This window comes from Pezoporus occidentalis, unplaced genomic scaffold (genome assembly GCF_034315485.1).
Source record: "Pezoporus occidentalis ecotype Australia unplaced genomic scaffold, CSIRO_AGI_Poc_V1 ctg2, whole genome shotgun sequence".
NCBI classification, from domain to species: domain Eukaryota; kingdom Metazoa; phylum Chordata; class Aves; order Psittaciformes; family Psittacidae; genus Pezoporus; species Pezoporus occidentalis.
The window spans coordinates 14834653-14851770 of record NW_026913855.1 but is presented as its reverse complement, the minus strand read 5'-3'; the positions used below and the strand labels follow the sequence as shown (position 1 = coordinate 14851770).

The following is a 17118-nucleotide window of genomic DNA, read 5'->3' as shown; positions in this document are numbered from 1 at the left end:
CTATGAACCAGCTATAGATAACAAGCAGCTGAGAACTGGAAGAAAGTTGCTACTGAGCACAGGAGCAAAGCTATGGCACAGCTTTCTTGAAAGTTCTGACAATTTTGCATTAAACTTCTGCTAATATGTTATTTGGCCACTGTGCAAAAGTATGTTTACGATATGTTGCTCACAGTAGTAACATATTTGGCAATGCAGTAAGTCACTCCTGCCCCATGCTCCTAGGAATCCCAGGAGGTGAGCAGTGCTGGCTCCACCTTACTGCATGGCCAGTCTCCCAGCAGCGCAAGAAATGCCACCAGGAACAAATAGCTCCTCACCTCATCTCTACTGCCTGCTAAGGCAGTGTGACAGGCCAGTGCTTTGCCTGTTCTAATTCAGGAAAAAGGTGTTTGAAGAGCTTTGCTCAGCACAGCCAGCATTCTGTGAACAGCAGCAGAGCTCTAATTAACAGCACATATTTCATCTCAGCAAACTGTTTTAAAAGAAATCTAAAACTACACGAATACTCCAAGTTTAATCCATAAGGCAAAGAGCTGAATCACAGACTCTGACAAGGCAGTCCCTGGAAAGCAGCTATATCATACACTCCGCTTCTTGTTCCAGGAGCATCCCAGGTCCAACATGCTCTATATGCAGATAAGCTGAAAGGAGCATGCCAGTTTCAAACACCCACGAGAAGTTCAAATCTGGAGTCTAATTAACTTCACAAATCTCCCTCACCTCTAACATGGGAAACTTGCAATGAAATCGGGCAGTCTCTCTCTGTATTCCTGCCAGACATCTGGATTCCAGACAGTGGTATTTCTCCTAAGCCCTTCCTCAGAGTCCAGACTGCAGTCAAGAACAAGCAAGGATGCCAGCTGACCTAGGCTGGAGGACTGCCCACCCTCCCAGGTCACTTTGGAGCCAGGTGGTTCTCTTAGGACAGCTGTCGTCCAAGAGAAGAGCTGTCCTGTCACGTGAAAGGAGCTCTAGCATCACTTCACAACAGAGCAAGACTGATGCCTGAAACAGCCCCAGCCTAGTTATTCCAGCAACTGGAAGTGCATGGGATCACAGGCCTATTTTACTCCCTGTGGAGTAACTTGCCCTTAACTACAGTCTTATTCCAGTGATAACCATAAGCTCTGTGTGGGGCTGTCTGTACATTCACGCTTCCTTCTCCATTAGCACAGCATCTCATGTAGTTTGTTCCCAAGGGTGAAGAAATATTGCCAAGAGACCCTCATTTATGCATGCCCTTCTGACTACACATGAGTCCCCCTATTCCAACAGGGCTTTGGTTTGCCCCTTTACATGGATTTACACTTCCAGGTTTCTTTATTCCCTTAGGGAAGTATATTTTGGCTTAGCCCAAAAGCTTAGAATGAGAACCCCATGCAATTTCCACTGTATCTTTGAGAACATAGTCATCATTGGCTTCAAATTTGAGGCCAAACCCAGCATCAAGTATTCCAAGTAAAATGGCCGGGTCTGAAAAGGCATGGGAAAAAGACAAGCTCAACCAACAAACTGATAAGAGACTCCTGGACTATTCCCAACTCACCCGATGCAGAAGCTGCCTTCATCTGCATTACATATTTCTGGAGAACAAATGCTGCTGAGTTACTACACAGGGCACAGGAGTCTTTCATACCATGCAGTCTGCAATGACTCTTCAGTGCCAGAAACATAAGCTTTCTCAGAAGACCAAAACATCCACTAATTCAAATAAGGGTGACAACACAGATCCCCTTGAGTTCAACTGATACGCCTAGAGCAGAGACAGTTTCAGCAAAGATGACAGACATTAGTATATTTAGGCTAACAGCAAAAGCATCTAAGATGGAAACATAAGCAGCTTTCATAGAGATTAATTTAACAGGAAAACCAACAGGAAATGCCAGCCTCATGAAGTTTAACCATGCCAAGTGCAAGGTCCTACACCTGGGTCAGAGCAATCCCAGGCACAGCTACAGGTTGGGTAGAGAAGAGATTCTGAGCAGCCCTGCCGAGAAGGACTTGGGGTTGTTGGTTGATGAGAAACTTAACATAACCCAGCTTCAGTGTGCGCTCGCAGCCCAGAAAGCCAGCCGTATCCTGGGCTTCATCAAAAGGAGCATGACCAGCAGCTCAAAGGAGGTGATCCTGCCCCTCTGCTCTCATGAAAACACGAGGATGATCAGGGGACTGGAGCACCTCCTGTATGAAGACAGGCTGAGAAAGTTGGGGCTGTTCAGCCTGGAGAAGAGAAGGTTGCGTGGAGACCTCATAGCAGCCTTCCAGTATCTTAAGGGGGCCTATAGGGATGCTGGGGAGGGACTCTTCATTAGGGACTGTAGTGACAGGACAAGGGGTAATGGGTTAAAACTTAAACAGAGGAAGTTTAGAGTGGATATAAGGAAGAAGTTCTTTACTGTGAGGGTGGTGAGGCACTGGAATGAGTTGGCCAGAGAAGTTGTGAATGCTCCATCCCTGGCAGTTTTCAAGGCCAGGTTGGACAGAGCCTTGGGTGAGATGGTTTAGTGTGAGGTGTCCCTGCCCATGGCAGGGGGGTTGGAACTAGATGATCTTAAGGTCCTTTCCAACCCTAACTATTCTATGATTCTATAAATGGAAGGTTTTGCTGTTGCTTGGGAAGAGGAAAAAGAACAAAGAGGGATGCAGGAAAAAGATATACTTCAGATAAGCATCATCCTTCAGCTCAATGAAGTTTTCCAGTTGGGTAGAAAAAGAAAAAGCTCTTCTATCTCTCAGGCAAGCTGTGTTCTGCACATAATTGGATGCAAAGGTGAGACACAAACACAGCAGTTCTGAACACCAAGAATATCTGTCCTTCAAAACCATCAAGGCAGTCTTACCATCAGATACCAGTGCCCTCCACCTACACAGACCCCCCACTAGTATTTCATCACATTGCAACTAAATCCATGAAAGGCCAGCTGGAACCCTTGTTCAAGAAGACACTGTGCAAAAGCTGCTGTGAACATTGCAGCAAGAGGAAAAAAAAACATACTAGCACACCCGTTCTCAATTAAGTAGCACAGTCCGTGACACTTCTAGTAACTAGTAGAATTAACTAGTTCTTACTGGAGAGGAAGGAAGACACTGAACTTCGTCAAAAAATTCCACTTCCTATTTGTCAGGCTGTCCTTAAACTATCCCATGTTCCCAAGAAACCTGCAACATCAAAAAGAAAGTTTAAGCACCCCTACTCCTAATACCAATTCAGGAAGGGATTCGGTACTATTCACTTGAATAGCATTCAGTCAGTCAGGGAAACTGAAACAGTAACATATGTGAAACAGCTTGAGTCTTGAGGATGTGAACTATACAGAATTAGTTAACAGAATTTTTCTTTAAACCCACACACTCACCATAACATTCATTTAGTAAATCTGAATCAGAGCTATATTCAATAGCAACACAATCTGCGTGTGAACATTTTGTGAAGAGAAGGACTAAATTCCATGAATCAATAATTTGTTTCAATTGTCCCAGTTCTGTTTACTATCTACACTGTATTTGATGTGTCTTATAAATGTCGGACATCCCCTATTTTAAATCTCTATATAATGCTCTGAGTGAACAAGGCCTGTCTACTTCAATTTCAAAAGAGAATTAAGCATCTCCAGAAGTGTCTCTGAGGCTAAGCTGGACCTTATTAGCTCTGTTGTCAGAAGCTCAGAAACAAAAATAACGTCACCTAAATTTGAGACAAGATGACCTTCATTCAATATATCTCATATTTTACAAAACAACAGTATTTATATCATGTTGGTATCATATATAGTATAGTAGTTAACATTAGTGGAATCATGAAAAATAATTGTTATTACCATTACAACGTCAATATGTTGATTTTTAGTACTGACAGTGATGCTTGAAATATCTACTGTTTACAACATCTGTTCTAGTTAAAGAGATTTGGTAGAATTTGCTAATCAACTGCAACCACTTCCCACCCATAAAACTGATGCAAAGAAGGGAAAAAACAGTTAGTGGGATCCAAAGACAAACACTTTTACTTATAACTCTTTACAGAGAAATCCCTCTCTCTCCATATGGTTTTTTCTTGGCTCTTAATCATCTTTTCATTGGCTTCCAGCTGGCTGTCTCACTATCATCTAGCAATATCACTAGCAAGACCAACTTGTTATGCCAAAGTCAAGCACAGAAAGATAAGAGCTGCAAAGTAGCAAGATGCAGCAACCTTTAATAGGGGCAAACGCAGCATAAATGATGCATGGCAGGGTCACTTCACTTGCCTCAGCAGAGCAACCACTGCTGCATTCCCAAAGCACAGCAGCAGATCTGCGCTTGCACTTTCTAGTAGTGGGAGTGAAAAACTACTACAATTGAAGCTACAGAGAAATTCTGCAGGCAGAAGTGTAATTACCTGAGTGGGAATTCTGGCAGAAAACCCAAACCTCTTTCCCTCCTTAAATAGAACGAAATACTGTGCAGTCACCATGGAGAGATTACGTACAGCTTTTGGATCACATGCAGCACTGAAATACAACACACACACAGAAGAGCCAGCCATGGATCTGGTTTAGCAAAGCACAACTGACAGTCTATTCTCCATTGGCTACAGCCACACAGTCAGTGTGGCTCTCCTTCTTGCCATTTTTCCTTTCCCCATCTTACAAATATTAAGCTCTACATCAAATCTCAGCCCCCACATAAAAGACCAGCTCTGAAAGCTGTTTAGCCTATCTGGGATGTACCTAGAACCTAACATGGAAGACCCAGAGATGAAAACCCTGACAAATTCATCCACTACCATCCAATTAATTTTTCAAATTGGGAATAGAAGAAAACCCCAGGGAAAGAAACATCATATAGTGCCTGTCTGTGAAAGTCTACTTGGATTATCCAAGCAGCCAGTCTTGGAAGTGCAGCAGCTCTTGCATGGTCTGTACGGGCTTAAACTTCAGTCACAGAATTTCTCAGTTTTGGTCCAAGACCTCTGGTTTCCAATCACCTTATGCAGCTAAACCCACCTCCTCCTGTCTCCTCCATACTCCCTCCCTCTGCCCACTTCACAACCCAGCTCATTTTGTCTTTTGCCTCCAGGAGCCTCCAGACTCAGCCTCCGCTGTAGCCCCCCATCTCCTGGGGTGGATTTTTCCCCTCCCAACACATCTCTAGCAGGTACTTTTCCCCTCAGTTCTGCAGCAACACACCAGGGGAGAGTCACCAGAGCATAGGGAAGATGAGCACCCCTTTTCCCCCTTCACACACAGTATGTGCTGGAGTTTTCCAGAGTCCTTTTGGCTTCAAACTCTCCCCCAGATGGTAACTTGTGATCACTAATATTCAAGGCACTTCCAGTATAGCTGCCCAACTATTCATTTCTATTTTCAAAGAGAAATACTGCTGCTCAGAGCCCCTGAAAAATCCACCCTGATGCTTTCTATTGTTTGAAGTGGGTAGGAATGTTGTCAGACTAAAAGTGTCAGAAATTTGCCTCTCTCCAAATCAGCCAAGCCTTGTTTTGCTAATAACTTCAGCCAGCCTCCAAGCCTCAGGAGAGTGCTTTTTATCTGCATTCATGTCGAGCTGATGATGCTACATGGGAATCTTTCACTTACCGAGACCAACAAAGTGTTGCTGTGTATCAGGAATGCCATTCCACAGATAGTCCTTTTCTCACCTCTTTGCAGTAGCTCTCTAATCTAGCAGCATAAATAAGAGATAGTTGTAGGCGGAGAGATGTCCTGTCTCCCATTCAGTTTTCCTAATCATCCTGCAAGCCAAACAGCTTCAGATTTGGGAGTTTTGAAAACAACTCTCCTCATTTAAAAATATACATACATTTCAATTTCCTCTACAGAACACCACCAATATAGAAACAGCTGTTTATGATTTTGCAGTGATTTTCCCCTGGCATGCACATCCCTGTGACTGGCTTTTATTTTCATTCTCACAAGGGAAGGCAGAATGAGACCTGCACTTCTTTCCCCTTCCCACCATTACTAGCCTTCTAACAGATACTTTTTTTTCCTCCAGTTTCAATGTTGTGCTTCACATACGCTCTGTTCTCTGGGCTTTCTTAACGGGAAACATCCTATATTTGTATTTATGAAGTATTATCCTCTATTTTTCGAACATCCTGGTGCTTTGACTGTAGCAAAACTTGCTCATTTTTAACTTTATAATTGATGAAAAGCTGCTAAAATGAGAGGAAGATTTTTCTCTCTTCAATCAGCATCAGCATGAGAGCAGTCTGCTCATGAAAGCCTGTAGCTCTGATTGTTCAAAACATATTGTTCACCATGTCAGTTTAATCTTGTGCTTAAGATATTAAAATATCAGGCTCTAATGTATAAATCCTGTTGAGATCCACAAAGGTTCTTTTCAGAAGAATGAATGAGGGCCATTGTTACATCCTGTGTACTCCTATTTCTTCACACTATCACTTATCTTTCTTTTTATTTGCCAGTAATTGTTTTGTAGAGCATAAATCATAAAGCTTACCTGGGTTTTGATTATGCTACAGCCTATGGCTTTATATTCAATAAATTTTTCTTACTTTGATAACTGACACCGAGTTTCCATTTTATCACCTTATCTGCATTTGAAGGAACAAATAAAAATCCTTTTTTGTAAGGATTAAAATTTCACCTCTTACAATCAAATTTTAGAACTGCACCGTCACAGCAAGTGTTTAATCAGAAATGCAAACAAGCAGCTCAGCCTGTACATCATGTTCCGCCATACATCAAGAAGCAATCACATTTCAGCATTATCACATACAACCTGCAAACATCTGCTAAAGAGAGAAAAAAAAGAAAAAAAAAGAACAGCAACAACAAGCACCAACCCACACAGTAGAAGGTTATTTGACTTGCATTCTGCGTGAATTCAAACTGGACACAAAAATCAGGGCCCTGTCAATTACGGCTGAAAAAAAAGAACATTTCTCTGAGGACACTTGTTTCTCAAGAGACAGTGGATGCACATTTTAGAGTTCCTTGCAGCTCCTGGATATGAGTGCAGGTAGGTACAGTCATATACATGACTTCTGAGCTGGGTAGCAGTGCTAGCTACAACTTGGAAGGCATACAGTAAGCTTAAGACAATGCTTTACACAGTCAAATAAGGCACCCTGAGGCAGGGAAGACCACTTTTCATCTAACTGCCATGCAAATGACTTTCTGCAGCTTTCCAACCAGAACAGCTGAGGGTTAGACTGAAGACAAGAGGAACATGTAGGGCTGCCTGCAACCACCCATCCAGAGTAATCTCTGAGGCAGCAGTCACTCTGCCTCAGTGTTGGGGTTCATTTGATTCTGAAAGTCCACCAGCCTTACTGTGTAAAAGACCAATTTATTTCTTCTAGCAGCTGATGATCTCAGCACAAGTGATCCAAGACATGATCTTCAACTGACAGCACTGCCTTAACATTTCTCTGCCACCTTTTATAACAACCTCCTGGAACTGTAAACCACAGCTGTTTTTTTCTTCTTTTAAATTTCCTACAGAGATCTTCTAGGGATGTAAACAGACTCAAACAGTAATCAAGACATTGTACAATGATCTCAAAGGATGCTTAAAAGATTTTTCCATAGTTACAGACTGTCCCTGACTCCTGATGACATGTCCTCCCATATAAAAGCTTGCCTTGCTGCTTGGAATTCCAGATTCAGGGCTCATCTTTTCTAATAGCTAATGGTGCTGACGAATACTTAAGAAATCTAACCAGAGACTGAAATGTGGATTTTCTGTGACAATATCTTGTTAATAAAAAAATAATAATAATAATAATAAAAAAATTAAGGAAAAAAAGCTGGAGGTTCACAAACACCCCAAATGACCTGTGCAGATTTGCTGGTTTTAAACAAACATCCCAGCTGTGCAAAAGAAATACATTCCCTCTCAAACTCAGAGGAGGGTGCTTGGACAGAGACAATGATGTCTGTATGCCAAGACATATGAAGAAAACATTATGTGATGTTATTTATTGTAGCAACAGGCCCTGGCAACAGTTAAGACTCTATGGTGATAACGGATAACCAAGCTTCCAAGGAAGAGGCTATGGTATTTCCACTCCCTGGACTTGCAGCAAGCAGAAGCAGATGGTCACAATTTCACCATGGGCTGCAGTATTTCTAATGAGGCTGCTGTCATACAGCTGTCTTCTGAGGAGCTACAGAACAACCAGGAAGCCAAAAGCCAGGTACTGACTTCTTCCCAACAGACTCTGTTTATTAAAAGATGTCCTAGCACAAGTGCACAATGACATATACAATCATAGAATAGTTAAGGTTGGAAAGGACCTTAAGATCATCTAGTTCCAACCCCCCTGCCATGGGCAGGGACATCTCCCACTAAACCATCTCACCCAAGGCTCTGTCCAACCTGGCCTTGAACACCGCCAGGGATGAAGTTTGCAGAGTTGTGTTTAGGCTTGAGCCAACTCACACAGAAGAGACAAGAATATATCTAGGCTCTAGTCCTGCCTTCTTTGGAGGTTTAAAGCTGTTGTTTAGAAGGTGCACACCTTACCAAGCACCAATTTAAAGCTCAGTTTTAAATTTCTAACCAACGATCCACATACAGAAAGCACTTAAAGTACTGAAACAATACTCCAATATTCAACTGGGTTATAGGCACATTTAGGCTTAAGGTCGTTGCTTCCTTTCCAAAATGTTCCAAGAGATCTTTCCTCACCATTGTTATCCACTTGTGACAGAACATGGATAAGTACCAGGAACACTTTTGTCTTCCACTTCACTTTGAACCTGCCAGTTTTATTCTAGATACCACCTCAAATGTTTAGAAGCTCAAGGAGCTTCTCATTTGTTTCTTCCACTTCACTCTGAACCTGCCAGTTTTATTCTAGATACCACCTCAAATGTTTAGAAGCCCAAGGAGCTTCTCATTTGTTTATTCATTTCCTTGTAGACTAAAAATGACAGCATCAGTGGAACAGAGACTATCCCAACACAGGATAGGGCAGCTTGGCCAACGGGCACTTCAAAGGATAGAGCCAGACCTGAAGACCAGACCAGTGAGGGGGACTACCCTGAGGAACTGCCAGAAAGATTTACATCATCTCAGAAAAGCAGCAATGCACAAAGCACAGGTAAACAATAGTTGAATCAGCTCCACAAATGGAGACCTAGGAGGAAATAATCTGGCAACTCTATTGCTACAATCAACACATCCAAAAACAAGTCATACTGCAGCAGCACAAGGACTGAGCTCTTACCACTGGTTTAAAGCCATGCAATAGTAGCAGACAGTATTTCCTAGCTGATGATTATGTTCTGCAGCATGACTCAACCCTACCAGAATAGGCAGCAGGGTAGATACTTTTCTTGGCAGATGCCTGGAACAGACCAAGAGAACAAACTCAGCCTTGCCTCCAGGGGTAGCCCTCTCTAAGTGCGATTACAGCACACTGGGAGGATGCATCGCCCACGCGGGGGCTCTCAGTCTCATGCTACAAGTCAAGTTTTTACAACATAACAGTCAATACAGTGACCCTGACTAGCATCAGGAACAGTAAATAAATACCACGTTTCTCCTTAACTTTGCAACCAAAAGTTGCAGGGCCAATTATCATATAGAGAAAACCATAAAAACTCCAGAAATCATCATGATGATAAGCAAAGGTCTGCTAAGAATTTTTATTTTTATTTTCCCCTTTAGGAACTAGCAAACACTTAAACCCAAACTTCTCTGCCTTAGGATACTGCTGTAGCAAGTATCCTAATGGAAAAGCAGCACTATCTTTGGAACATTTAAACCCTCTAATTTTGTAGTTTAACTCTTTTATTTTTCAAGTGCTAGGAACAGCTTACATTTCACAAACACACTAAATGAAAAATTTACAGTGCTTGTTTACTCTTTGTAATAAACAAGGGTTGTAATAAAATATTTCAAATTAAACACAAAAACAACAATTACTCATGTTTGCTATTCATTAAAGAGGACTTAACTCCCAATGCCACAGAAGGACATGATGAAAGGATTTCATTTCATATTGAGCAGTTATTTACTTGCTCTGAAATGGTGTTTCATCTAATTTCAAGCTCCTTTTCCTCCCACTTGCTAAAAGGATAACTTCACAGGAGATTTCTAAACAGAAAAAGTTTTTGAAATCATGCTTCAATCTTCTGTTTCAAGAGAAAACCAAAACCTATATCATATCAAGCTATTGCAAATAATTTTTTCTGCTGGATTAATAGACTAGTAAACCAGTACAAATTCACATCACTTGTCAATGTTGCCCACTCATCATGCTTTTATTTTTTTTTTTGCCAAGCTATGTTTTGCTGTATACTGGCTTCTGACATTTAAGTCTTCTGACTGACAGCTGAACCCTAGTGTGTTTTTAGTGACTGTCTCAGTTGTTTTAGGACAGATAATGGAGTCAGCTTCTACAAGGTGGTAGATGTTATGTATTTTGTTTTACAACTAAAATATAAGCCAACATTGTCATATTCACTCTGCTTACAAAGAGTGGCAGATGTCAAATAACTGCAATTTTGATTCAGTCCAAGCATTCTTCATACAAAAGCTCTAACTTCTGTCAATAGAGGTTGGGCAGATGGTAGAACTGTCAACTGAGGGTTGAAAAACCTGATGGGTCTTGGCAATAAAGTTGTTCTTTGTTTATTCATGCCTAATATGTGGAAATTAAACAGCAACTCAGAAGGGTTATCAAAATAATTTGATTTTTAGTCTCAAAAACTGTTTATAAATATATAATTAAGTGTTGGAATGCTTATGGTCAGACGCAAATGTAGTAATGCTATAACAAAAAACAAACCACAAAAGCATATGAAAATTTGGGTTCATTTAACAGAACGATCATAGTGATCTTTACAAGATGGCCCTTTAGTAGCTTGTGCTATTCCATCTCAGCCTGGCTTTCTCTGACAAGATCACAGAACCCTTGAGAACTTGAACTGTAAAGACCTCCCTACATGGAGCTCCCACATCCTCTGTGGGAACATCTTCAAAAATTGACTTCACAGGCCTTCAGCATATGCTTCCCTATTTCCTGAATATGCCCCTCTGGGTGTAATAGACTAGAGTGAGAAAATGAACTAGGTGCCTGCACCATTCTTCAAGCCACTAAAAAGCTTACTGCAAATTTTAAGCAGTGAAGAGAGCCTTGAGCAAGCCTTCTCCACTGGACATTCTCAGTGTGTAGCCTCTTAAATAAAAACTCTGGCATTGGAAACACATCACAAAGCTCTGTTTGAATGCCAGGTGCTCTACAAGTTTTAAGGTTTCCATCTTTTAAAGATGCATTGTCCATCAGTGAGTTCATCAGTAAATCATGGCTCTTACAGGAAACAGAGAGGCAAAAACCATCATTCTTGAAGATGTGAGGATGCAGGGAATAATCAAGACCCAAAGTACCACTGCCAGGACTGGAGAAGTGTAAGAAAACAAGGTAAATGTCACTATATGGGACAGGACCCCTGTTACAGCTCTGACCCTGCTGTGAGCACCCCAAGATTCAGTTTCTGAACATGCAGAGCATCCAAGCATATCCCCTCTAAGACTAGAAGCAAGTTGTTACACAGAGAACTGTGTTATGGGGACACTAATACAAAAGAAGCTGGCAGCAGTTTTCAGTTGTTTACAGCTCCTGGGCTTGTTTCAAATGGGGACAAAGGAGGCAGCAACAGTACTAAAAACTTGCTCTTTTAAAAGCTCACTGGAAGTTGCATGCCACAAACTTAGAAACAAGTCCATGAAACAAGAAGAAATACTGTTGTTAGCTTATAATGAAACTTAAAACCTAAGACCTCAGAAATCCTAAGTATTCGCACTTCTGAGAAATCTACAATTCACATTTAATCTCAGACTAAAAAAATACAAAATGGATTTAAAAAAAAATTACAGAACTAGTGTTTGAGAAAGAAGATACTCTCCATCTTCTTTTAATTCTGAATGATAACCTGAGGCTTAGTTTGTCTTCCAAACTCAAGGTTATTCTTTTGTTGTGAAGCGTTATGTTATGATCAGATGTCTCTTCCAGATAGGAATTTGAGGGAGGGAGAAGGTCTGCAGGGAGTGTGTAAGAAGTTCAACACATTTATGGATATGTTGTCCAAAGCATGTCCAAAGCATGACCACTGCTTGAACACAAGAACAACTCAAGCGTAAACCAAGGACAATTTTTGGTAGCTTTGTCACTTGAGATAAGCCATTCACACATCTCTAACCTCAGCCACTTACATTACTGAAGATTAAACAGAAAAATTTGTATGAAGGGCTAAACAAGCAAGTGCCACCTTACAGTCTGACCACTGGTGCTGCATGATACATTTCCAGCACTTTGGAAAATGGGGATTGAGGGTCTGCGAGTACCGCTTTTCCACAGCTTTAACTTACTTCCCTCTGACAGATTTTTGATATCTGAGAGGATTATCTCCTTCGTGGCTAAATTTAGGTAACATACTGCAGGCACGGTTTTGTATCTTTCCCCCTTCATAAAATAGGCAAGTATCTGTTCTTTTTTTTTCCTCCTGTATTAAAAAAGCTGTCTGGTATTAAATTACACATACTCTTTTATTGACAGAAACTCAGTCTGTGCTATTTCTCCTTGGAGAATTTCCATCTTCCCAGTATGAGGAAGGCACTTCTTTTTTTCCCCTTTTTAAAATCAGTACAGCCTTTAAAAATGAACCTCATACTTTTCACTAACAAAGGCAACTTTTCGAAGTGGTATTTTACATTTGAGCTGGGCCTGCTTCTGGGTAACCTACAAGTGAAAACTTAAATCTGTCACTAGCTGTTAACTATTAGGTCTACCTTAGTAGCTATAGAAAACTTGGCCTGTGCTACCTCCTGTAAGAATAGTTTATTCCATTAGAGCTCAAATCCAGCAGATTAACTATGAATAGAGAGACTAAACTGAACACAGACACACTAGAAAAGATTTATCACCCAGACATATTCCAAATTACAACACGCAGCTCTGGATTTTGGGCATTAACGCATGCGTAAATTCACATCTGAAATTTTGGAATTGACCAGGAATAGGCATGAATAGCTTTATTCTAAACTCTGGTCTAGCACTAACTTCAATGAAGAAATGAGCTCACAGACGTCACATCACCATGAAAGGCAAGTACAACCAAGTTTGAGATTATTTTTACAATAATATTTCAGACAGATATCCGCACAAGAGCTTTCCTTTCATGAGTATAGCTCTGTCTGTATAAGTATCTGCACCCCTTAAGCCATGACAGCATTACCTGTCTTCCCTGGATTTCCTGCCATTGTCAACACTGTGAAACAGCTATGCTGGAGGCCTTTAGTCTTCTGACCATCCCTCACTTTTCACTGAAAAAGTGGACTCCTAGCAGTACATGTTAAGATACCTTGCTATACCTGCTTCCAAGTGTTACTGCCTTAAAGAAGCAGTACTTTTCAGAACAACATTTTATGGTTCTAGCATAATAAAGCTAAGGAAGAGCCATACATACCACAGGATAAACCATCCCCTCCAATTTTAACAGTGGCCCTTACTACAAATGCCAGCAAAGCCAGAGCTTCCACCTAAGATTACATAGAATCACGGAAGATCTCAAGTTGGGAGGGACCCATAAGGATTATCAAGTCCAGCTCCCTGCTCCTCAGAGGGCTACCTAAAACTAAACCACATGACTAAAAGCATCATTCAGATGCTCCTTGAACTCTGACAGGCTTGGTGCCATGACTGTTTCCCTGAGGAGTCTGTTCCAGTGAGTGATGTCTCAGTGAAGAATTGTTTCCAAATGTCCAAAATATCATAACTGATGTTAAATATGAAAGTGTTTAATCCTCACCCCTCAAGAGTTACATTGAGCTCTTGAGGGTGCTTATTTAATTAATAAACACCCCTACTCCCAAGAAGTGGCAGGAGTTGAATTATAGGGAGCACTGAACACTTCAGTTCACTAGTGAACCAGCAGCTATAGTGTATCTGCGGGTACCTATTTTCAAAGCCTGGCTTTAAAGGCACTCATATGTGTGCAAGGGCAAGCGAAAGGACCAAAACCTGTAGTTTTAAACTGTCTATGGGAATTTTATCCACTTCCGAGTTATCATTTACAAGGGATGCACACAGATTATTATTTTAGCATTTCTATTGCTGTCAACTTTCAGTGTGGGTTCGTCAAAGCTATGAGGACTCCTGACCTCCAAAAATTGTTTAGCTCAAAGGTAAGTTCTTTTCTCAGTTTATATAGACAAAGAACAACCTGGAAAGCAACCTGCTTGCTGAATATTCTCTTTAGTTTGGACATATTGGGAAGAATCTTCCATTAATCTCTTCTCATGCAGTCCACAGTTTATCTTGAATAAGGAATGACATGCTCAGTACGCAACACCTCTCCACTTCAGGCTTTCGCTAGAATGGCCTTTGTCATTAGATAGACGAGTTTTTCTTTCTTTTTCCCCTACTGAAAAAGTCTTTTGTTTCATTTTTATGATGACTGAACATTGCTTTGTTCAGATTTTTGTGTCATCTGCATTCAAAACGTCTCCTTTGTATATCAGTTTTCTTCTTACTGATTCATGCTCCACCTTCATCTCACTAAATGAGTCATCTTCTATACTATTTGCAGCACTTAACACTGCTGGCAGTGAGGCCTGACTTCTAGAGTTATTTATGGCAATAAAAGTCTGGAGAGGAGATAACTCAGGAAACTTGTAACAGGATAGGGATTATTTCAACCCTAGGTCTTTGGTGTGGGTTTATCACTGCTAAAACGGTTTATCATACAGAAACCGGTAGAATTCAGCCTCCTGGCTGATCACCACATCTTTCCAGGAGTAAGTTCTACCCTCAGCAGCAGAGCTCTAAGACTCAGCTGCTAACTTGTATGCAGCAGAGGCCAGCAGTATTATGGTTACAAAGCCCTAACAAAACCATTCTTAGATCTCTCCAGTAGTAAAAGTAACTTCCCTAAATACTTTCGGCTTCATTACCAAATCCCCACATCTGCTGGGTGTACAGCAACACTGCAAGCATACAGACAGATCTCTCAGCAGAACAGGAGAATTCTCAGTGTAGCCAACGCTCACTCACAGAAAGCACTCAGGCTATTAGCACTTCATTATTTCTAGGCTTTCCTTGGTAGTCCATCACCTCCAAGTATAAAAAAAAAAAAAAAAAGCAGAAGGCAATCAGCAAAGTGCTACCCCAACATCAAAATATACTTTGCTGAAAGCTTTTAATATCTGTACAGAGACACCTGGAAAAGACACTGAAGAAACCACCAGCTAGGCTGGAAAAAAAAAATCATTTGGAAACAAGGAAGTAGGTGATTCTACAATGAAGGACATGAAAATTCTGCTGAAAGCAAGATAAAAAAATCCAGGTCATTAGTTCTGCTGTGTATTATCCACTACTCACTTTATCACCAAACCCCTCTATTTTCTATAAATCAAGCAAATGCAGGCAGTTAATAAACAACCTGCTACCAAAACCTAATTAGTGACAACACAGTGGGTCCTACATTCGTCTCCAAGATGTTAGAGGTCCACGTTTATTTTTGCTGAAAGCCTGAGATATTACTCTAAACATATGCATAAGAGGCAATTTCTGGGTAAGTCTTGTTTTCCCTATAGCAAAAGATGCATCTTCCACAGATGCCAGTGTAAATTGACTAAATTCAGTGCTGACTGGAATAACATCCTGATCACATTTGGGTAGAAAGACAGAAAGAACTGCTGCATGTGTTTGACACATACCTACTTCCCTCATTACACAGCATCGCTGGTTTTGTTGTTTTCTTCTAGGCTAGGGAAGAGCAATTGAAGAAAATGCCACACGACATCACATATTTTTGCAGTAACTGCCCACCAAACTACAGGGAAACAGACTGAAACTGACTGCCCAAGTTTCAAAAGTCAAGGAAATACAGACATCCCCCTCAGCCCTCACCTTTAGATGGTAAACCAGGGATACTGCTGAAGGAAACAATTGCAGTAGAAGCCACAAACAATTATACCGAGAACTCTGTCATTGTGTCTGATAACTTACAGCTGCATCGATGAAAGAATTTGGATCTAAGCTGTCTTGCAAAAATGAAGAAATCCCCTGCTCCCTGCAGCTGTCTTTATTGGAGTGTAAGTGATTTACCATGAGGCACAGCTGAGTCTCACTGCTACCTGTATCACCTGGAAAAACTGTATCAAGCCTTAATTACTGCAGACCAATTGAAAGTAAAAGAACAAATGAGTCAGGAAGAAGCAAATTAGTAACTAGTCAGTCACTAAGTTTGAGCACATACAAGTTATCATGATTCTATCAGATTTATTATTATTATTATTATTAGATTTAGCTCAATTCTTGGATGGCTCCATGAAAATATTCCCTTCCCCTAGGGAACAGGGGGGGTTGGAAAGACACATGGGAAGACACAAAACAAGGAGTGTATAAAGGAGAAAGGGGTGACCATCAGGCCTTTGGACCAGTAGAACATGATGAGACCCTAAGAATAAGAACAAAGACTAACTTATCATGCCAAGCCAAGTGGCAAAGAGGTGACAGCTTCATGTAATAAGGTGACAACAGGCCCCAAGAACATCTATTTCATAAGCATTGGGCATAAAAAGGAAGGATAGAACAAGTACTGAAATTACAGTGAAGAAAATAGCTAATGGGCTGAGATATACAAAGCACAGAGGAATTGTCCACAAGGAAGGAGATAGCTGCTTCTATTGCAGAGTGATGTGTTTGGCCAGTCTTTTGATTTTGGAATCCCCAAAGCCCTACCTCCAGTGTGCACACAACCTTTACTACAGCCAGCTCTTCAACAGGCAAAGCAATTGTGCCATTCTCACTCTCCCTGCTACTGGCCCTGCCACCCGCTTCTGGTCCATCCCTAAACACATCCATCACCACTTCCATTTGGACTACTGCTTCTACCCACTGCCCACCCTCATCAATCCAATGCCACACTCACCTCTGGTCCTACCCTGGCTTTTTATTTTCTTATCTCCAGCTACAAGTGACACATTGTTCCTTTCCACCTTCCAAGCCAAGTAAACTCAGTGGCAGCATAGGACCACTATTCTTTTAAATCACAGACCAAATACTACAAAACAGATGAAAAAGAAGCCCTTATTTTTACAGTCTCATAGTAACTTTCCCTATCACTTCAAGAAGAA

At 41.1% G+C, this 17118-nt stretch overlaps 1 protein-coding gene across 1 annotated transcript; it reads left to right on the top strand.

The window, feature by feature from the left end:
* The first annotated feature begins 8083 nt into the window (after positions 1–8083).
* Positions 8084–16018, top strand: STMND1 (stathmin domain containing 1). The gene is given in 9 exon segments (XM_062617661.1): positions 8084–8167; positions 8896–9076; positions 11251–11316; positions 11319–11401; positions 15192–15236; positions 15239–15308; positions 15798–15871; positions 15874–15980; positions 15982–16018. Coding segments are annotated over 9 exon segments (747 nt in total).
* Positions 16019–17118: the final 1100 nt, after the last annotated feature.